Source organism: Terrapene carolina, unplaced genomic scaffold (assembly GCF_002925995.2).
Source record: "Terrapene carolina triunguis isolate 2854851 unplaced genomic scaffold, T_m_triunguis-2.0 Scaffold131, whole genome shotgun sequence".
NCBI classification, from domain to species: Eukaryota; Metazoa; Chordata; order Testudines; family Emydidae; genus Terrapene; species Terrapene triunguis.
In genome coordinates this window covers 38,562,003-38,583,980 of record NW_020664482.1, presented here as the reverse complement: position 1 = coordinate 38,583,980, position 21,978 = coordinate 38,562,003, and the positions used below count along the sequence as shown (strand labels likewise).

The 21,978-nt window shown below is 44.3% G+C and overlaps 2 protein-coding genes across 2 annotated transcripts in view; one reads left to right on the top strand and one right to left on the bottom strand.

The window, feature by feature from the left end:
- Positions 1-1,860: 1,860 nt before the first annotated feature.
- NUP62CL (nucleoporin 62 C-terminal like) lies at positions 1,861-20,072 on the bottom strand. The gene is made up of 13 exons (XM_024197921.1): positions 19,990-20,072; positions 18,738-19,027; positions 17,850-18,238; positions 15,384-15,494; positions 14,432-14,557; positions 11,196-11,291; positions 9,649-9,760; positions 9,168-9,312; positions 8,648-8,697; positions 8,354-8,488; positions 7,535-7,646; positions 6,418-6,484; positions 1,861-2,414 (listed from the first exon to the last, which is right to left on the bottom strand). The coding sequence occupies exons 2-13, from the start codon at positions 19,013-19,015 to the stop codon at positions 2,323-2,325; spliced, it is 1,713 nt and encodes a 570-aa protein (XP_024053689.1). The 5' UTR covers positions 19,016-19,027; positions 19,990-20,072; the 3' UTR covers positions 1,861-2,322.
- Positions 20,073-20,294: 222 nt separating this feature from the next.
- The window catches only part of PIH1D3 (PIH1 domain containing 3), a 17,078-nt gene continuing 15,394 nt past the window's right edge, over positions 20,295-21,978 (top strand). Inside the window, exon 1 of the mRNA XM_024197929.2 lies at positions 20,295-20,347. The gene's annotated coding sequence lies outside the window, so the exon portion shown is untranslated. The remainder of the gene's footprint in view (positions 20,348-21,978) is intronic.

The window sequence follows — 21,978 nt, the reverse complement described above, 5'->3', positions numbered from 1 at the left end:
GAGCTTGCCAGCCCCACTGCGGCAGCGCAAACCGGACATTCAGCGGTGCTGACCGGAGCCATCAGGATTCCTTTTCGACCGAGTGTTCCAGTCCAAAACCGGACACCTGGTCACTCTAGCCCCAGTGTAGCTATGGCTCTGCCATGCAGGCTGGCCTGCTAGTAATCATCACATTATGGTGGGTCCTAGGCACCAACCACAATCAGGGCCCCCTTGGGCCAAGTGCTGTACAAACACAGACAAGTCCCTGCCCCCTTCTTACACTAAATCTTCATCCAAATAGGGCAGTAAGCCCCTCGGGGCTGGGGCTGTTCCTTATTACGTATTTGTATAGGAACTGAAGGCCTGATTCTGACCTCACCTTAGTGAGTGGCAAGAGTAACTCTGTTAAAGTCAGTAAATGTCAGGAGACTTAGGCCCTTACTATATCGCAGGTGGCAACTGGAGCGATGGGGCAAACCAAGTGAGGAAGAAGAGCAGCATGCATTAACATCTCTATTTTATTAGCATTGGTCTGGAGATATCCATGTATACTTAGTGAACTGGAGTTAAAGAGAGTTGGGAAGAGAAGCTGCTCCTTCTCCATCAGCAAATTACTGTACAAATTAAGATCAATCCAGTTTCACCACATTCCTACAAATAACAAAATCAGTTTAAAACCATATAAAAGATAGAGGTCTACTGTCACTTACCCTCACAATCCATATATGGTATAGAAGAGCTCGTTGAACACTACAAGTGCTAGAAGATAAGGCCCAGATCCACAAATGTATTTAGGTTCCTAACTTCCACTGAAGTCAAATACCTTTGTGAATCTGGGTTTAAGTGTTTCTGAAGTGTCCATTTTCCTCTGGAGAGAGGTGGGTGAGCTTTTGAGCTACACCAAGACCTGAAGAGCTCTGTATAGCTTGAAAGCTTGTCTCTTTCACCATCAGCTGGTCCAATAAAAGATATTACCTCACCCACTTCGTTTCTCTAGCATCAGGGAGCAACACACCTACAACATTTCCCCCGTAACCTGATACACCATCTTTGAATCAGAAAAGAGATTGGCCGAAGTTATGACATCTCAGAAAAGATTTGTGGAGTACAAGCAGGAAGGGAGCACCCAACTTATTGCAGACAGCAGAATGCAGACCAAGTTTTCAGACATGAAACAGGCCCAATTTAGGATGGACTGATTTCAGTCTTGCATTTGTACTTTAGTTAGTTTGCTAAAGAAAGGTTTATTCTTATTAGTTGGCTAACCATTAAAACATGATTTGCAATAAAATACAGCCTATACACGAAATCTGATACTTTTTGCTCAGCAGGATATGCTCTATTTATACACATTTAAGTAATTTTATATCTTAAATTAAGATTAAGATTTACAGTTAGAAAATGATGACTAGTGTATTTCTTTAGTAGATTAATTTTTCACTTGTGATTTTTGTTAAGCTCTATTTGGATGGAATGTGGAATTCCATTATAAATGCCGCCCCCCCAGCATTTTAAAATTTTATTTAACCAAATAAAAAACAGACAAGCAAGCTTAAATGTGCTGGATGAATTTAAAACGTATTTATTAAAACAAAGGAAGTATTATCTGTACTTAATGAATGGAACTAGTTGTTTCTAGTCACCATCCACTCATACTTGTCAGATTGGAAGAGAAAACAAGCTTCCCTGTTTTGTTTTTCAACACCCAATCATCTTAACATTTAACGAACTAGTCATTGAACTGAACTAGTTGAATAAACTGAAATGAAGAAAATATTCTTTGCATCTGCAGAAGAGGCTATTGCTTTCAAAAGATGGTTTAGCACTTCAACAAACTGGTTCCTGGTGCTTTGCCAGTGACTTCCACCAGTTCAATGATCTGACTTCCTTTAAAACTTCAGCAGCAAACATGTACTGCTTGAATTATTTAAAATTATTTTAATAGCACATACTAAGTTTAGATCTTAATATAGTTCATCATAAGTCCAATTTTAAAGCAAAATTGAGCTGGAGAGGTTAGTCATGTGACTTCACTGTAGTTTAAAACACTCTAAAGATAACAAACAAGAACTGAGTAAAATACATGAAACATATGTACAAAAACCACAGAACAAGGACACAGATGCTGCAGAACTATGAACCTCCAAGCAATCTCTATGGTATGAGTCAATGTGAATTCCAGTAAGGTGGATATTGCAGACAATAGGAGGTTTGGCATGAAAAAGCATTTTATTGAAACAAAAAACAACGTGATATCACAATTTTTACTCTATTTTTCCTAAGTTTTTACATAAATGGCTATCAAGTGAATATTACAGCAGTAGAGATTTCTTGGATCACTCAATCGAATGTGATCCGAAAACTGCGTTCCTGTTCCTTTCGGCGGCTCTCACAAACCTTCGTCACCTCCTCTACCTTCCTCTGCAGCAGGGCTATGGGGAGAGGGGAAAAAACATAATACACACATAAGGATCACATGAACATCATAAGAGACAGCCCTAGGCAGTACAGGTCTGGAGGAGAGAAGAGTGTCTCAGAAAGAGTAAAGATCAATGGTTAAGATAGGTTTGGGAACAGAAGGGGAGAGAAAAACCCAGCACGAGACACTGCTGAACTGCAAAAGGCTCATCGGATGGCTATGATGGCAGAAACTCTAGCAACACCCAGAAACAAGTGGACAAGCCCAAGAGGACATTTTGGCCATCACTCCAATCTTCCTTGCTGACCCAACTTCAATTTGGTTTACGTTAATTTATGTTATTTCATTTACATTTTCAACAAAAGTTTTACAAAGTTAGAAACTAAACACTTGCTGAACATGAGTAGCTGGAACAGGCTCCATATTTGGAAATACACAAATCATGCACGGGCGCGCACACACACTATCCACTCTGCCCCCTTCATGACCTATAATCTGTTCTCAATTATTGTCTATAAAATAAGTAAATTACTGCAATAGTTCTGTATGCTGTAGGCACTGCACTGAAAAAGCCTACTCTTTCTGAAAACCTGTAAATGACTCCTGCAGAATAATTTCACCAATCTTTATCATAAAGCTGCACTATGGGTCTGCAGTATGGAGACATTCTAGTCCATTTAAGTTCTTGTAATACATCTAACATGTGATACCAGACTCTTCCAGTAGTACATTAAGTGACCTGATTAGCATTTGGAATGTTTTCTTTCTTCTTTCCTCTTAAAGGGAAAATTATATATGGGTTTATTATATATAGCATATTTTACGTTCATTAAAATGTTTTTGTTAATGAAGGCAGGTTGAAACACATTTTGCACTTGGAACAGAAAGCAGCATGTTTTGTGTTGGTACTTAGAGTCTGCAGGAGTTCATTCCAATCTTAAGCCAGACTCCAGGAAAGCTCTGTGTCCTGGACAAACAAGCTTCCCCTTTGCAGTTAACGTGCATTAGAAGCATTAAAACACATGCAGTGGCCCATATTTTCAAGAACAAATAACTCTGCAAATTTAAATATCCTTTCAAAGCTCCAAATTATGCAGGGCACTCTTTTTGTACTGCGAGTTTTAGCCCCACTATCAGCTACACATATAGTATATCCATCTCAAAATTTAATACTCCCATTACAAAGCAGAGCTCTCACCAGTGTCCAGTCAGCTATGGTAACCCTCAAACATTTAATAAGAGAAATAGAAGAAAGTAAAATTCCTTGGCGTTCTTTTGGCAAGAGGAGAGATTTAAGATCATCTAGATTATACCTGTGTTCCCCCAGCTAAGATCTTGTCATCTTAGGGTACCATGGTGTGCCGAGAAGGAGTGGACTCATTGGAAATGGGAAGCAAATTAGCCAAAGGTATGTTTACAGATCTCAGCAATGTGAGAGTTTGGAATCTACTAGGTGTCTGTTCCACATTTTAAAACCCCCACACATTTACTGGGCTAATACAGCTCTCTGGATGCAAATGTTAAAGTTACATAAGTCTTAAGAAACCCCTCAGCAAGATAACAGATGTTACAATTATTATCTAGAAAAGCTACTTTGCTTTTATGAGGTGGCCCTGAAGGTGTTTTAAGGGAATGGGATTTAGAAACTTGTGAACAGTTTCTATGTTTTACATTTTTAAAATCAAGAAAAATATAATCTTGGAAGCGTCACTTCTCCCAGTCCTGCCAATGGGACAAGCCATTCTGGCTGTTGCAGAAGGGGGGCACATGAGGGGTACGTGTAAATAAGAACAGGAACTCTTACATTTGCTAAACATCCCAAGGGAACAAAGGAAGCACACGAATCATTTAGGGAAAAAAGTACATTTTGTAGCATCAACTGCTCCTTCCCCTGCTTGAGGGACTTGCCCTACCATACTAAAGTTGACAGGTTCCTCTTTGAAACTTGCATATCCCCTAAAAATAGACATTGGACTATTCAATTAATCTAGTGATCTAATTAATTGGCTGAATAGCCATGATTTATAATTAGGACCCTACCAAATTCAGCCATGAAAAACGCATCATGGACCGTGAAATCTGGCCTTTTATGTGCTTTTACCCTAGACTACACAGATTTCACGGGGGATACCAGAGTTTCTCAAGTTGGGGGTCCTGACCCAAAAGGGAGTTGCAAGGGAGTCACAAGGTTATTTTAGGGGGGATCATGGTATTGTCACCCTTATTTCTGCGCTGCCTTCAGAGCTGGGTGGCTGGAGAGTGGCAGCTGTTGGCCGGCACCCAGCTCTGAAGGCTGTGCCCCGCCAACAGCAGCACAGAAGTAAGGTTAGCACAATACCATACCATGCCTCCCTTACTTCTGCGCTGCTGCTGACGGTGGCTCTGCCTTCAAAGCTGGGATCCCGGCCAGCAGCCGCTGCTCTCCAGCTGCCCAGCTCTGGAGGGAGCCACCGGCTGCAGCAGCACAGAAGTAAGGGTAGCAGTACCACAACCCCCCACCCCACCCACTCCTTTTTGGGTCAATTACAACACCATGAAATTTCAGATTTAAATAGCTGAAATAATGAAATTTACTATTTTTAAAATCCTATGACCGTGAAATTGACCAAAATGGACCGTGAATTTGGTAGGGTCCTATTTGTAATACAAGAAAAATTCTCACGCTGATGGAACAAATTGCAACCCCTTTAATAATCATCTTCAAAAGAAATAGGCAACTGCTTTAAACCAGACTGACATTGAGGACTGCAACTGGACCCACAGATCTGCTGCTACAGGCGACATCCCAGAAGCTGTCAAATCTCATCATGACTACAAGCACTGAGTACTGAGAAGTTAACACCTTTTAGGAACCTGGAAGCCAAATACAGCTCTGGTATAATCAGACAAACCTATTTAAATCAAGGGAGTTTGCCTTCTTTCAAAAGGGATGAATATAAACCATGGGTTTGGGGACATTCACAGCTTTGCAGGAGTTGAGAGTGCAGCAGAGCTAGTGTACCTGAGTCCTGGAAAGAGCAGCACCACATCACCCAACAGTGTCCTCTTGTGGCTAATTAGGTTCAGTTAAGGAGAGCTGCAAACTAGCTAGAATACTCAGGATCCTTTACTGGGAGACAAATGGTTCCTGGTCATGAAAACTATGTGTAATAACTTCAGAAAAAGCAATTAAACCCTGGAAGCATCCCAATATTTTAGTGAAAAAACCCAGTCCCTGAAGAGCAATCTTCCTTTCTAATACCCAGCATAACATCTGTTCAGTATTATCTTTTCAAAGTTACTCTGCAACTTCTGCAGTGTCCCTCAGAAAATGGAGTTACTGTACCTGCAGCGAACGAACGTTTGACCTCAGCTAACAGCGTAAGGAGCAATCTTCCTGAGCTGAAACTCGGGAGAGAGAGGGGCCACAGGATAGATACTGAGGTAGGAAGGCCAATGGAGGTGACCAGAGCATTTTAAAAACTGGCATTTGTGACCCTCAAAAGACATTTTCCATAAAGAAAAGGCTGATAACATTGTAAAAGCCCATGCTCAGACTATCAATAGGGAAGCCATTTTCTATTGATAGTTTTAGAACACTGATTTTCCTAACATATTTAGCAAATGGCCAGGAACTTCATCCAGAAACTACTGAGTCTATAGGGCTTTAATGGAAAATGAAGAGAGAGGGGAATCCAAATGATATTAGGCTGGTAACTTGGGGAAGACTCCTCATGTATCTTTCTGAAGTGATCTATGGTCAAGAAACACACACACCAGAATTGCACTTAGTACTTTAACTTCATAACAAATGATTGTTTTGCACAGTCCACTACCAGTACCTGTCACTGTCTAGCTGATCTCTCAACCTTCAGTCCCTCCACTAAGCACTGAATAGAGAGGCCAGAAAGAGATTACACTTCCCCTCCTCCTTCAAGATATCCAATCTTCCTTCCTAAGTGCAGTTCAGACCTGACATTTTGGCCAGTCCATTTTTTTATGTAAAAAAAAAAAAAAGGCTTCATTAAGGTTCTTACCCGAGTTCTGGTCAATCCACTGCAATGAATCCATGTGTGCATTCAAAATTTTACAGATCTGCTGGAGCTGGAGAGAAACAGATGCAAGATTTTAGGTGTGAGTTATTCTGTTGTAACACGTGGAAATGAACAACAGTAAGAGAAATACCAGTTAGACACCAGTCTAGCCTGGTCCTCGGGGCTTGCTGTAGCAGTCAGGGCTAAGTACTCCATACATTTAGCAAATCTAGCAGTCACTTCATCCAGGTGAAGCTGATACAGAAGAAGCACATAGCACAGCTGTATGGGGACCTCTGGTTTGGAAAATATCCTTGTGGCCTGGGCTTTCTTAGGCTAATAGAGATCAGATACATCATACCCATAAAAGGTTTACTCTCAAGGTGGTGTAGAAGAGGCTGGGAAAGCTCCCTGCTCTGCAATGTTCAGCAAAAGGGAAGTTCTCCACTGACAAGCCTACAGGCAAAAACCATGATGGAGATTAAAATCAAGTTGATATGTAGGAGAAAGATGAGAATTCAGGTCTGAATTAGAAGATGAAAAGTACAACAGAAGATGGAAACAATGACAGATGTACATGGGACAGAAGAGAATTCTGATCCGTCACAAGGAATATATGCAAGAAGCATAATAGTAAGCAGGATTACAGCCACGCTATCTGTGGTATTTAGTCCTAAACTCAGGCAAGAGATGGCCTGTTGTCCTTGGGGCAGCTGAAGTGGCACACAAAGGACTATCCAAAGTTCACACCCAAAATCTGATAGGTCTGTCTGCAAAAGGTCTACAATATGGTGGGAAATATCTTCCAGACTTCAAAAATATATGTATATAAAAGATAAATACAACAACAAGTGAGTGATTGTGGGGGGAGGTTTTGCAATCTCTCTGCTGGCAGCATTTATAATGTTCATGTGACCCTAGAGTAAGCATAAGGGAGCCACATTGGCTTGTGCTGGAACAGGAGTTTGGCCAACAGAAAAAAAACTAGGGAGTAAAAGCTGTAAAATCCTCTTCAAATCCTGAAAATACAAACGACATGAAGAGTATTCAGAACTACACAAGTTAAATGGCCCATAAGAGATTTTTACCACCTTCACAAGAGAACTTGGCTCATACTCACTGGGTCGCTGGTATCGGCAGGGCCCCCAGATGTGTTCAGGTGCTCAATGATGTCTTTGAGATCCTGTGCCATACGCTTCAACTGGGCATCTATGTTTTCAGCCAATTTATAGCTGCAAAGCACATATGGGTATGTGGTCAGAGTGTTTCAAATCAAACAGATATACCAGGTACACTGGAGGAACATTTTGCCCCACCAACTAGGCAACACCAACATTCTTTCATAGGAGAGAGACATGAACACACTGGGAATAGAGATGTCTTCAATGCTCTTTGACATTTCTAAGATTCAACAGAATATTCTCCTCACACCCTACCAGAGGAATAAAACAAACCAACTGGTCCTGATCCTGCAAGACATCTCTTGGGCAAGTCAGACACCCTCTCTGGTTGCCTTACTAGAATTCACCAGTCCTTGCCCTAAAATGCTTGCATGACTTGAATAATCACACACACTGCTTCCCTGGCTCTAATCAGCACCCATGGGACTTCACTTTCAGTAGTATTAGAGAGATCATTCCAAAAATTAATAGACTGACCTCAAATAGCTAGTTAAGTCCACATCCCCCAAAAGAACTCCATTTATGTTATCTAATAAAATATACTGACAGCTCTACTTCCTCATTCCTCTATCTACACTTCCAATATGGGAAATGCAAGCCACTGGGAAGACTATGTTCCAGAAAAAGCTGTTACTAGTTTCCTCATCCTATAGCAACCCCCTAGAATGCCCTGTAGTCCAAGTTTAGTTCTTCCTGTCCTCAAATGTTACTACATTAGCTCTGCCCTATCATGTGCTTAACTAGGATCACTTCCTTACGTTCGCTCCCGCTCCTCATCTGCGTGCTGCAAGTAGATAGTCCCACTCTGTTCCTTTACAGACTCCTCCAGAGGGATCAGCAAATCTTCCAGCTCCTTCTGTTGTGACAGGATGAAATCAAGCTCCTGATCCAACCTGCAAAAAGGCAAATGAACAAGTGTGCTACTGAAAGCAACTTAGGGCAGAGTTATATGTGGTGTATAAACTCTTCATCATCGGAAGGCTGCAAGGAGATGGAAAGATCACTATCCCAGGAAAACAAAACACATCACTAAAGCACACAGTCTCTCTTACCTCTTCTGATCCAGCTTCACTTTCTCCACTTCTCTGTGTAATGAAGTAATCTAAAACCAGACAGGAACACATAGCATTTAACAGACTGTAGCAATAGAATTCAGAAATCATCTGTCAGGATGTAGGGGTAGAGGGAAAGGGGTGGATTGAGAAAAAACACCATGAAAATTGTGTACCAGAAAGACGAAATAGTGGTATAAATGTTTATAGAGAACATTTTAGATTTAGTACTGGAGTTATGGCCACAAAAGCCAACTCCTAGGCAACAGGCTGGCCTAAGATTTCTCATCTTATCTGGGCAACTCTTAATCATGCTGGGCCAGATTTGTAAAGTTGTCTAAGAAGCAGATAGGTGCCTAGTGAGATTTCCTCCTCCCCCCAAAAGACCCACCAATGGAAGTTCGGCGTCTAGGTACTTTTGAAAATCCCACTGGGTGCCTATTTGTATCTCTGGACACTCAAATACCTTTAAAAATCTAGCCCTATGTGAAAAGTAGGTTGATAAGGCATGCCATCTCACCTTCTCTCCATTCTCAATCAGTGTCCGATCCCAGGCATTGACCTGTGTAGCCTGATGAAGAAAATGTTTCTCCTGGTCCTCCAGTTCTAGGCTCCATTTATTAATCAGACTCTCCAGCTGAGCATAAGTCATCACTGGGGGAGCACTGGGGTTGTGGAAGTTGAGAGAGCATTAAGCATTAGAATGAATACAAGCTCAAAAATGACAAGAGATAAAGCTGACAGCACAGCTAGTGTTAACCGCACGACCACTGAATTACAAATAGACCTCAACAGTACATCCTTGCCAGGATATAGTATATCTATGATACTCACTGTACTTCTGCATTCCAATCCCACCACAGTCTCTTTGTCTGGAGTAGCCTATTCTGATTCCTCCACTCAAAATCCAATAAACTGACTACATCATGAATTTGAACACTCACTCTCAGTACCCAGCCACTGGACACTTGGCAGTAACTCAATTGGCTGAAAGGACTCACCTGGTTGTTGTGGTGGCTATAGTAGCAGTAGAAGTCACAGCACCAATGGTACCAGTGGTGGTCAGTGGTTTAAGATTCAAGGCAAAGCCTGTGCTAGGGGCAGAAGAAGTGCCTGCAAGGAAAGATTTAGTGTCACACCACACATAAAAGGAGAGGAATGAATACAGAGGAGGAGAGGTCAGCTGTGATCTAGCAGATTGGACGCAAGATTGGAAATTAGGAGACATGAGTTCTATTCACAAATTACCTTGACTGTGTGATCTAGATTAGCCACGTCACTTGAGTTTCTCCATTTGTAAGATGTAGATAACACTACTTATCCACCTTTGTAAGGTGCTATGAGATCTTTAGAAAGCTCTATTCTGTATAAGCAGCAAGTGGTGGCTTATTTCTCTTAGTTTTCAAATTATATAGATATATATATAGAGAAGAATAAATAAATAAATCAATTTTGCTACAATGGACAGGGATGGACTGAAGATCCCCAGGTTCCCTTCCAACCCAAGTGGCTCTATTAAAATGAGGGACTGAAAGCACATATTTAACCAGGTAATATTGAGAAAGATACAATGCAAACTCTGCACACATCTCTCTCAACCCAGATCTGCAGGACCCCAACTACTATAATACTGAATCTACACATAGCTCTGCCAATGCATGCAATTTGTGAGCTGCATCACTACTCTTCTTTGGAACTGGACTTCTTATAAGCAGAGCTGGTGAACTAAAAAATGTTTTAATGATGCTGATGAACATCTGTTAATAAAACTTGACAGTTATACAGCACCTTCTGTCCCAGGATCTCAAAGCTCTTTATGAACCTTAAGGAAACAAGCCTCAATGCTTGTTGGGCAATAGCTTTCCTTTTTGCAAAATAGTAGTAAGACATAGACAGGCAAGGATCACAAAGCAACTGACTGGCAGAGTCAGGAACAGGATGCTGGGTCCTGGATCTTGGTACTGTGCTATTATTAAGTCTAGACAAGGACTTCTCAACCAGTTGGGTGCAACTCAGAAGTGTGAACAACCCACTGGTTGATGGAAGTGGGCAAAAGGCTTCAAAATTCTGCATTCTCTAGGATCCAGGGCAGGGAAGAAGCTAGATGCTCCCTTTCTATCCTATTTCCACCCCATCCTAGGCACCCCAACTAATCCTACTGCAGCTCCTCAGTCCTCCCTATTTCTCCCTCCCCTCTATCCCTACACAATGTGCAGCTACAGCCACAGCCTCTTGAAGCAATGCTATGCCTGCTGTGTAGGAAGGCTGGTGGCTGGAGAGGGAGATGCTACCCCAGTAACAGCAGCCCCTCACCAACCCTGTAAACCAGACTGCCAAGCTCTTACAGCCCCCAGCCAAGACCACCTGTGGTTTCTTGCTGTGAACACAAGTCCACAATGGCCACAAAGAATTGTGGGACCAGATGTATCACAACACAAAACAGTGGATGGTTTTCAGATCCTGGGTAGAAAGAGACTGAGAATCATGGGACTATACAATAGTGTTATCAGCATGATCATTCTCATTCTTTTCAGAATCTAGTCCTTACTCGTGGTAGTGATGGTTGCAGCAGTCGTCGTGCCAGGGACCTTTAATCCAAATCCAAGAGTACCCAGACTGGTTGCTGCAGTTGAGGTGCCACCAACTGTAAACAGAAGAGAATAACACAGTTTCCTGTGTGTCCCGCTGGACTGGGATCCCCTTTAGAAAGTTACTGTGCTCTGGTCCCTGTTTTATCTGTACTAGCAATGAACCAATAACTAAGTAGGCTGAGGGAACATCCAGGCACCTAGATGAAGAATGGCAGGTTGAAACAATGGATACATACAGAAGGCCTCACAGCTGTTTTAAGAGTTCTTCTCAATTCAGCTGCAAAGCTACTAACTATTATATTTGGATAATTTGAAACATGCAACATTCATCTGATACAAATTGCTAGAACAGACAATAGGACCCAAACACCAGGCTCAAGGTAGCTTGGGAACACAATCCTGGAACTATAAGTACTCAGAGGCTAAATGAGAGTGAGGATTGCGAGTAACTCATTACGGAAACAATCCACTGAATCAAATACAGCATCCTGGATATGGCTAAACTCAGAAGACTATCTTGCCAAATTTACTAAGCCCCACAGAGATACACTTTGGAAAAGGGATGCCAAAACATAAGCAGAATGAAGGCAGGAAGCCAAATTCATTTCCGGTAGAACTCCACTAACTTCAATGGAGTTACGCCAAGGACAAGTTTGGTCCCCACGAGGTGCATGATTGACTCCATTCTCACTGAGTTTTTGCAACATGTAATGTAATTTGGTTGGAGTGATCTGGCTAGGCTGTGTTCCTATGAACACAGCCTAAAGATCTCAAAATACTGTCTGGTTTCTTCTAATGCAAGTGAGCTGCTATTTCTTACTTCAGGTGGCTCAGTTTTGCATGCTCTCTCTGGTAAACTGCACTGTTTCTCTCTTATACAGAAAATGAAGGTGATCCTGAAGTTATGTACCGTACGTATTTAATGATGGACCCAACTTTCTGCTTTTATGTCCTAACACCTGAAACAGCTGAATAATATTCAAAACAAAAATTACTCTGGTCCACAGAGTAAAGAAGGTGTCACCTATGAAAAAAACCCTCCACAAACAGTGCAGCCAAGGTACAGGCCTTTATCTAAAAAAGAAGAGGACACCTGATTGTCATGAGCAAGCCAAAAGCCCTCCTCCAGGCTCTTTGCAAGGGTAGGAGCAAAGAAAGTGGGCATTCTGGAGAGCTTGAATCACAGCTGATTAGACCAAGAACCACCTTATCCTGAAGCTTCAAGATCTTAACTACATGTAATACTGTTGCAAAAAAATCAAACATCATTCTGGGATGTATTATCGGGAGTGTTGTAAGCAAGACACAAGGAGTAATTCTTCTACTCTACTCAACACTAGTAAGGCCTCAACTGGAGTACTGTGTCCAGTTCTCGGTATCACACTTCAGGAAAGGTGTGGATAAATTGGAGAAAGTGCAGAGGAGAGCAACAAAAGTGATTAAAGGTCTTGAAAATAAGAACTAAGAGGAAAGATTGAGGGGAAAAAAGGGTTTGTTTAGTCTGGAAAAGAGCAGAGGAGACATGATAACAGTATTCAAGTGCATAAAAGATTGTTATAAAGAGGAGGGTGATAAATTGTTCTCCTTAACCACTGAGGACAGGACAAGAAGTAATGGGCTTAAATTGCAGCAAGGGAGATTTAGGTTAGATATTATGGAAAACTTCCTAATTTTAAGGGTAGTTAAGCACTGAAACAAAATTACCTAGGGAAGCTGTGGAATCTCTGTCATTAGAGGTTTTTAAGAACAGGTTGGACAAACACCTGTCAGGGATGGTCTAATACTTAGCCCTGCCACAGTGCAAGGGACTGGACTAGATAACCTATTGAGGTCACTTCCAGTCCTACATTTCTATGATTCTATGTTTTACATCAAGTACTTGGAGAAAATCTGGTAAATTATTCTATTATTCATACAGCAAATACATAAGCTACTAAAAGTTACAGATGGGCAATCAAAAAAGATATTCTCCAGTAGCCAAAAGAACTGTAGTGCAATAAACCCACACTTTCACTTCCCCAAAGGACTTTTAAAGCAGCTCTCTGGCTAGGTACAAAGTGGTGTTTTTCTACACAAATAGCTATATTAACAGCAGAAATCACTCCTTGTGGCAAAATTCTTGTAGTCAGGTTTATTTCCCCATTGTTGACTATGACTGTTAACACATTTATAGGGTTGGAAAGTGAGAGAGCAGTTAGACACAGGGTCAGATTAACTACCCTACAGTGGGCAGAAGAGGGTTAGTATTTCCTGGTATGAAGTAGCTGGCACATCTTCTATCACGAAGGAATTACCTAGATACGCAGCATATTAAAACCACCAAATATTCACACACACCCTTCCCCAAACCAGCACCTCACTTGAAATTGGAATGTGAAGACCTGACCTGAGCATCAACAACACTATCTCAGAGATAATAGCACAGGGAGGGCAAATCTACACTACAAAATTAAGTCAACTTAAGTTACATTGCTGTACAGTCACTGGAGTCATTAAATTATATTTTTCCATGTCCAAACCCCCCTCCTGCTGTCGGCAGTGCACGTCCTCACCAGGAGCGCTTCCACCAATTTAACTGACAGTGTGGGGCACTGACAGCTCTGGGCTGTCAGCCGCCAGGGACTGACAGCCATAACAGTATAGACACTGCATCAACCTAACTATACAAACCTAAGCGGTACAACTCTCGGGGAGGTGGAGTTATTAAGTCAGTGTAGTGAGTGACTTACATCAGCAGGAGCAACACTAATGTAGACACTCACAGAGTTAGGTCGATGTAAGCGGCCTTATGTCAACCTAACTCTGTAGTGTAGATCAGGCCTGACTTTAACACATGTAATCAGAGTCACTGGCATGTTCAGCTGTGATGATAATATCAGGACAATGGACACACAAAAAATCAGAGTTAGTTAAAATTGCCACTCTTCTCACATGCATTATGTTCTGGACAAAAGTTTCTATGCAATGAACAGGATACATCACTGACAAGATTTTTGCCTTGAAGCGGACAAAGACAAGCTGACACTATCAAAGACCAAAATAACTGTAGTTGTACCTTATCGTGATTCCTCCACTTTAGTGAAAAAGCACCATCACCACAGACAGAACCTGCCAACCTACTCCGTGACCATCTACTTGCCAATACGAGGATAGACTGTGAGGAAAACTGTCTGATACATGTTCTGTGACTTACGTGAGAGGCCTGTGGCAGCAGAGGAGTTTGGCGCTGAAGAACTTGCTATGGATGCAAACAAAGTAGGCCCAGATGAACCAAGAAGGGAAGCTGTGGTGGTAGGAGCTGTGGATGTTGCAGTCAAGCCTAGAACAGAAAAAGCCAAAACCCATACAAACATATCCTTCTCTGAAGCTTCAAGACACACACTCAGAATAAACAAAGCAGAGAACGGGACCTTTTCTTTGACACACCTTTTCTCCATTCATCTACATCAGCGGTTCTCAAACTGTGGGTTGTGACCCCATTTTAATGGGGTCGCCAGGGCTGGTGTTAGACTCTCTGGGGCCCAGGGCTGAAGCCCAAGCCCAAGCCCCACCAGGCTGAAGCTCTGAGTGGCAGGGCTCAGGTTACAAGCGCCCCCCCCCCCCCCCGGACTGAAACCCTTGGGCTTTGGCCCCCACGCCCAGGGCGCCGGGGCTCAGGCTTCAGTCTCCCCCTCCACCCCCGCCTGGGGTCATGTAGTAATTTTTGTTGTCAGAAGGGGGTCATGGTACAATGAAGTTTGAGAACCCCTGATCTACACTAATCTTCCTTCTATTGACGCAAGAGTCTTCTCCTCTGCAGCTTCTGTTTTCAACTTTAATTTTAAAGTATCTCTTTTCCCCCCCAATCACCCTTAAACTCCTCTTTCTGTTTTATTTTACCCCATAAAGAATTGTGAAATACAGTTTTCATACGCAAAACTCTGTACAAAGTAAAATTGAGCTGTACAGTAAAATAAGGTGCTTAGAGAACTTACAGAATCTGACCAAGAAGCAAATTCACTGTAAGACAACGTATAACGCGTCCACTCCACTCCTATTTTGATCTGTTCTCCACACTCCAATAAACAGAATTACTTCAAGCAGGGTAGTCAGACCCCCTTCACCCTGACTCATCTTTCAGTCACCATGCCCCAGTCACCACCTACCTCCGAGTTTGGTTCCAAATGATAAACTAGGTCCCTGGATGGTAGTAGCTGTCAATGTTCCTGTGGGTGCAGAGGTGGCTGCTGTCGAGGCCAGTATTCCAAAATTTAAACCTGGATTAAGAAATACAAAAAGACATGAAACAAGAGCAAACAGTTCTAAAGCAGAGACTCTGAAATACCTGCAACTGCAGAGAGAGAGACTGAAAAAACCCACAATATCCAAATGAGTAGAGCTAAGAATATCTATTATCAGATTAATATCGATGTCTCTCTGACAGACCTAGATCCAGCACTGTCAATGGGATTCACTAGATCTAATACATTCTGTCCATAACAACTTGTAGGATTTGCTCTAATGCAGACTAACTGCAGCTGACCATCACCCACCCAGGCTTTTTAATGTCTTCCCCCCCACTTTTTAATGTCTAAAAGACCATCACTGTAACTTCGTGCTGATGTGTCAAACTTGACTTTTTGCTGTTTCTACTTTGTCCCTGTCCGAGGTACTGGAACTATTCTTAATGGCCTGGGAAGTATACAGTAGTGGCTTCAAACCCCTGGCACAGAGTCCATTGAGCAACTGACTATAAATGCAAGGTCTTTTTACCCACATATAGATCTTATTTCTAAAGAGAACTGATTTTACAAATGCAACCAATTTTCAACTTGCTGCCGACACTCAGGATGTGGCAGAATTATTTCAGTCCTTTGAGGTTGAAACCCAGCACTTACGGAAAACACAGTTCTAACAAGAGATAGTCATCTGTAACAGTCACAGTACTATGGTACCAAACCCTTTCCACAAAGGTTTGTGGAACTGTGATTGCAAAGACATTCCAAGTCCTGCAAAATAAAGGTCAGATGATCCCACTGTCATCTCTGCAGTTCTGTTTCTTTCTAAACTCTTATTTCATCTCATCATCTGGGTGCATCTAGATGCTCACACACAAGACACGAGTAAGTCAGTAGCCCCGGATTTAATGAGATAAGCCTGCAGACCACTCATCCCAGCATTATGGCCTTAGATTGGAGTGCTGTGAAAAAATAAATTTCCTCTGCAAAATGGCCTACAAAAGAAACAGTGGCTTATTAACCAAGCTGGACTAACTAGGCCACAAACTAATTTGTTGACTCAGTGCATGCTCACACTCTGTCACTTCCCATTATAGCAATCTGAAGTAGCAAACAAAAACACTTCTGCTAAGGTTCTACTGTGTGTATTTTCTAAATTTCATATTATCTGGTGGGCATCAAGAAAGAGATAAACCTGACTATCAACATTTAGGATACAAAGTATACTCTGTAATTCTGTCACATTATTGAGACCATCCATAGAGATGCCATCTTAAAGACTACATGAAAAACTGTTACCGATACCTGGCGACTTTGGGCAGGCATATATTGAAAAATGGTGACCTACAGCACCAATTCTATTTCACACCAGACTGAAACAGCAGACTTCAGTGTCCACTTCTCAAACAAACCATCAATTCACCTGCATTATTAGAACTTTTAATAGGTAAATACCATTTCATTTACATAGCTTCAGAAGTCAGCTGACTGGAGGAGCTTTAATATGAATATAGTACAGTAACTCCTCACTTAAAGTCGTCCCAGTTAACGTTGTTTCATTGCTGGTCAGTTAGGGAACATGCTCATTTAAAGTTGTGTAATGCTCCCTTCCAACATTGTTTGGCAGCCGCCTGCTTTGTCTACTGCTTGCAGGAAGAGCAGCCCATTGCAGCTAGCTGGTGGGGGCTTGGAACCAGGGTGGACCGGCAGCCCCCCTATCAGCTCCCCTAAGTTCCCTGTGCAGCAGCTGCCTGCAGTTCAGCTGTCCCTCCCCCCACTGCCATGTGCTGCTCCCTGAGACTCCTGCTTGCTGTGCGGGGGGAGGGGGCTAATGTCAGGGTGTCCCCCTCCCTCCTGCTCCCCGCTTACCCCATCTTGCATAGAGCAGGGGGGACACACCAGGGCTCAGGAGGGAGCTTGCAGCAGCTGCAGTCTCAGCAAGCTGATCTAATTAACAAGGCAATGTACTTAAAGAGGAAATGCACATATCTCCCTCCATTCCTGCTGCCTTGTAGAGTGAGAGAGTTAACCCTTGAGGGCTCAGCCAATTGCTAGTTCAACATTTAGCAGTAAGTGAAATATCCCACCCTCTGACTCCTCCACCTCAACCAAGCTTCACAAACATCATCACTGTGTACCAGTATTAAATTGTTTGTTTAAAACTTATACTGTTTGTATGTGTGTGCGTGTGTGTGTATATATAGTTTCTTGTCTGGTGAAAAAAAATTTCCCTGGAACCTAACCTCCTCATTTACATTAAATCTTATGGGGAAATTGGTTTTGCTTAACATCGTTTCTCTTAAAGTCGCATTTTTCAGGAACATAACTACAACGTTAAGTGAGGAGTTACTGTACTGCTAATACTTGGGCTTCCGATTCAAGATTGATACTCACCTGTGGACTGTCCCCCAAGACTGAAGGCAGTGGCTGGTTGTGCAGTAGTTGGTGCAATGGTGGCAGCAGCTGGGGCTGCTCCAAAGGTTAACCCTGTAGGTGCTACTTGCTGAGTTGTATTTCCCACAGAGCTGATATTAAAGTTCGGGGTTCCAGTCTGAGCTGTTCCGCTGCTGGCAAAGTTGAACCCTCCAGTTGTCCCAGCCTGAGCAGTGGTGGTGGTAGTGGGGCCAAAAACAAAGCCAGAAGGAGCTGCTACTTGACTTGAAGACACACTGCTTGGTATAGAGCTGGTAAGGGCGGTACTGTTAGCAAGTCCAAACCCCCCAGTGATTACTGTAGTCTGAGGGGTGCCACTGCTGCCCAAGTTTAACTTTGGTACACTTCCCCTAGACAGAAAAAGAATAGCAAGATGAACTGCCATGTTTATAATATAGTCCAGCAAGCTGCTGAAGAGCAGTTTTTTATAGCTTATCTTTAACATTTTAGATAAGCAGAGTTTCAGGAAGGTCAGCCATTTACCAGATTTCTTTGTAGAGCATTGGATTTAATCTCAAAGAGATAGCTCAGTTCCTACACACTGTATTACAACCCATCATGACTTAACTCCACTTACCTTGAGGCTTCCTTAATTACCTCCTCTCAGTAAAGTCTACCTTTTCCATACCACTTGGTATGCCTGGGACAGCCGCTTTCCTTCTATATGTCAAACATCTTCCCCATCTTCCTTCTTTTGAATCCCGCACAAGACTCAATCTTTCAGCTAGCTTTCCACTTGGATTCTCTCCACTCCCAATGTATTTTTTAAAAATTTACAGAAAAAGACAACTCAATGATGGCAACTCACAAGAACGATAAGAACAGATACTTCCTCTAGTTAGTTCTTACCCTAACGAGAATACATTTCCTGCTGGGGCTGCAGTTGATGTGGCCGGTGATCCGAAACTGAATCCAGAAGCCTGTGCAGATGTAGCAGGGGTGGCCAGGGAGAACAGACCTGTAGACTGGGTGCTTGCTGGGGTCTGAGTTGGTGTCCCAAAACTGAATCCTGTTCCACTGCCAGGTGTGAAGGAATAGCCTGTCGGTGCTGTGGTGGCTGCTGTCTTTGGAGTGCCAAAGTTGAACCCTCCCCCAGCAGAAGCAGATCCAAAGTTAAACTGACTCATGATGATTTCTGTCTCTGAGAAGAAAAAGAATAAATAAAAAAACACTCAACAGCTCATTGCACTTTGTGCCACCCGAATTTCTGACTGGCTAGGGAATTTGGCTGTTCTGTGCATCCACACGTTGTGAGTGGTTGATGAAATACAGTTAGTGTGATTCCCTTTCAATGTGCTACTGAGCTCTACCTTCAAAGGAATATTTCAATGCTTTCATTTTCCCCCCATGAACATTTCTACCAGCAAAACACTAATTCACCACAGTCACTAAAGGCTACATAACAAATACGTTAACTATAAGAATCTGCCAGTCACTAGTGCTACAAGGATGAGCACTAATGAAACTGGCCTTAAGTTCTATGATCTACAGAGAAAGGCAGAGGCTGCCATCCTAACCTGAGGCACACAGAAGGCACATGACCGCACCCCTTGGGAAATGCGCTATAGCAGGGTACAGGTATCCCTAACTGAGCTGCAAGGCTGTGCCATGAGATGCCAACAGCAGTTGGCTAGGGGAAAGATCACGGCAGGTACCGCCTGCGTAGGGGTGGACCTTACTGCAGCAGGCACCACGGAGAGCATCCAACCCCGCCCCCGGCAATAGACACCCCTTCGCACCGAGAAGCCCCGTGCTGGGCCCGTAGCACCCGGGAATGGGACAGAGGAAAATGTTCTAGATCCCAAGGCCAGGTCCCCACTGGGCTCATCTAGTTAAATGTCACTGTGTGGGGGGGGGGGGGGCGGGACGCGCTGCCCGGGGAGGGGCAGGTTTCACCCCCGTGCCGCTGGGAGGTCAGAGAGGCCCATCAGGTCACCACCCCCGCCCGAGCCTAGCGAGCAGGGCCAGGCCCGGGCCGCCCCTCAGGGACCGCCGAGCCCGTGCTCCTGCGCGCGCCGCCATCGCTGCCCCCACCCCTCAGGGCAGAGCGGCTCGGCGGGCGGGGCCGCGCAGGGCCCGGGGGGAGCAGGCCCCTCCTCACCTGGTCACTCAAGGCCCAGCCCCGCACCACCGTTCTTTGCCTTACAGATCGCGCGCGCCGGCCCCGACGGTGAGAGACGACTGTGCGTGCGTGCGTGCGTGCGTGTGACGCTTACAGAACGCGAAGGTGGTGGGCCCAGCGTCCGCCAATCACCCGCAGAGTTAAGGGGTTCTACCATGTTACTGGCTGAACTTGCTGCCATTCCGATGTGCTCAACGGGGTTGGCTGAGAGGTCGAGATCCCGCCCTGCACGGGCCGCGTCGGGAGGGGGGAAAGACTCACCGCTGCCATGGTAACGGCAGACGCTGCGCTGGAGCTCGGCTCCCCGGGGACCGCAGCAGCCGCTGGAGACCGCCAGGTATCGGGCCTGGGGAGCGAAGGGCCCGGCACCCCGGGGGTGGGGTGGGGGGAGTCAGGGAGTGGGAGGGACCCTCGGGGGGTTGGGACGGGGAACGCGGGGGGCCAGGGGGTCCCCCGGGAAGGGGACGGGGACTCGCGGGAGGGACAGGAGCGCGGGGGGTGACGGTGGAGGGGCCAAGACCCACGGGACGGCTTGAGGCGGGAGCTGGGGAGAGGAGGAGGAAGGCCCGGGGCAAGCCCGTTGCGAAGGCGTCGGGAGGTGGGACAGAGACCGGGATCGGGTCGGGCGAAACCCTCGACGTGCCGAGTAGTACAAGGGGCATCGGCCGCATCGAACCACCTGGCCCCCGTCACCGCCTCCGCTGACCGTGGCTGCCAGGGCACCTGGGCTCAGTCTCTGGGGAAGACCTTGAAAGCATGTGCCTGCAATATCGCCAATGCCACCCCTATTACTCAGGCTCCTGGTTGCCTGCTGCATCATGTGTGGATCCCCTTCCCCCAGGGGTGGGATTTCCCCCAATATCCTCTGCATTTGGGGCATAACGTGCCCCCTTCCCCCCCCCCCCCCCAAGAGTCCCGCTGTGTGCTCTGGAGTCGAAGCTGTGAGCAGGGGTGAGGTCCATAACCTTTGGCCTGTGGCAGAAGGCTCTGATACCAGGTGTTGTAGCAAAGCTGGAACTATATAGCTTAGACAGTTGACAGTACATGGTTTGAAGGTTGGGGAGAAGAAAGAGCAAGATGAGGGCCTGTGCCTCAGCCTTGGCCCTGGAGCAGGGGTAAAGAAAGAAATGTATTGGAAATGGGACCTAGCAAGAGCAAAAAGGGGACAATGTCCCTAAGAAAAACAGGAGATACACCAAATGCCCAAGCCTATGAGAAATGGAGTAGTCCCAGAATCAGCCAAAGAAAGTGGTCTCTTTCCCAACCAACCCCACCATCCACCATACACATTGAGAAATCTGCCAGACACCTTTGAAATAAAAAGAAGCATCTCTCAAGGGGATAGAAAAGTTACTCAGAGGCCTTGTCTACACTCACATTTTGCTTCAAATTTCCCATGAAGCATTACCACTATTTCAGCTCCAGCACTGATAGCAACAGTGCAAGCATAGTTTAGATAGGCAGCCACCAGCGTTTTTACTCTATGGCTAAGAATTTCAAAGGTAGCTGCCAATTTTGCATGCCTCAATTTTCTGGTGCTCAGTTTGAGATATCTTAAAGAGGTCTGATTTTAATAAAGTGCTGAGCATCCACCCTCTGAAAAACCGGCCCTTTTAAGATGTCTCAAATTGGGCACCCAAATATTAAAGCACTCAGATCAACTAACCACTTTTGAAAATCTTGTCATAAGTTATCTATACCTTCTCTGTACAGGATTGGATGACACAATAGTTAAAATAAAGTGGCTGGTTCACACGAGAGCTGTGCCAATGACAGCAACAATTAGACGTTTTATGAAAAACAGTCTAGTATAGATATAGCCTTATATCCTAGGAAAAGGACAATTGATGGAAGAACCACAAAATGATTCTGTATGATGCCTGTAGAAAGAGTTTAGGATTAGGTCTCACCGGCTGCGTCTACACAGGGGAATGGAACCATAGGTAGTTGATGCAGTGGGATAACACC

Excerpts from the sequence above, each read along its gene's own strand:
- NUP62CL (XM_024197921.1), bottom strand. The coding sequence starts at position 19,015 with ATGAGTCAGTTTAACTTTGGATCTGCTTCTGCTGGGGGAGGGTTCAAC. Across the intron at positions 15,495-17,849 it reads TCTTGGGGGACAGTCCACAG|GTTTAAATTTTGGAATACTG; the intron begins GTGAGTATCAAT and ends TTCTTAATCCAG. Across the intron at positions 2,415-6,417 it reads GTGGATTGACCAGAACTCGG|CCCTGCTGCAGAGGAAGGTA; the intron begins GTAAGAACCTTA and ends CTCTCCCCATAG.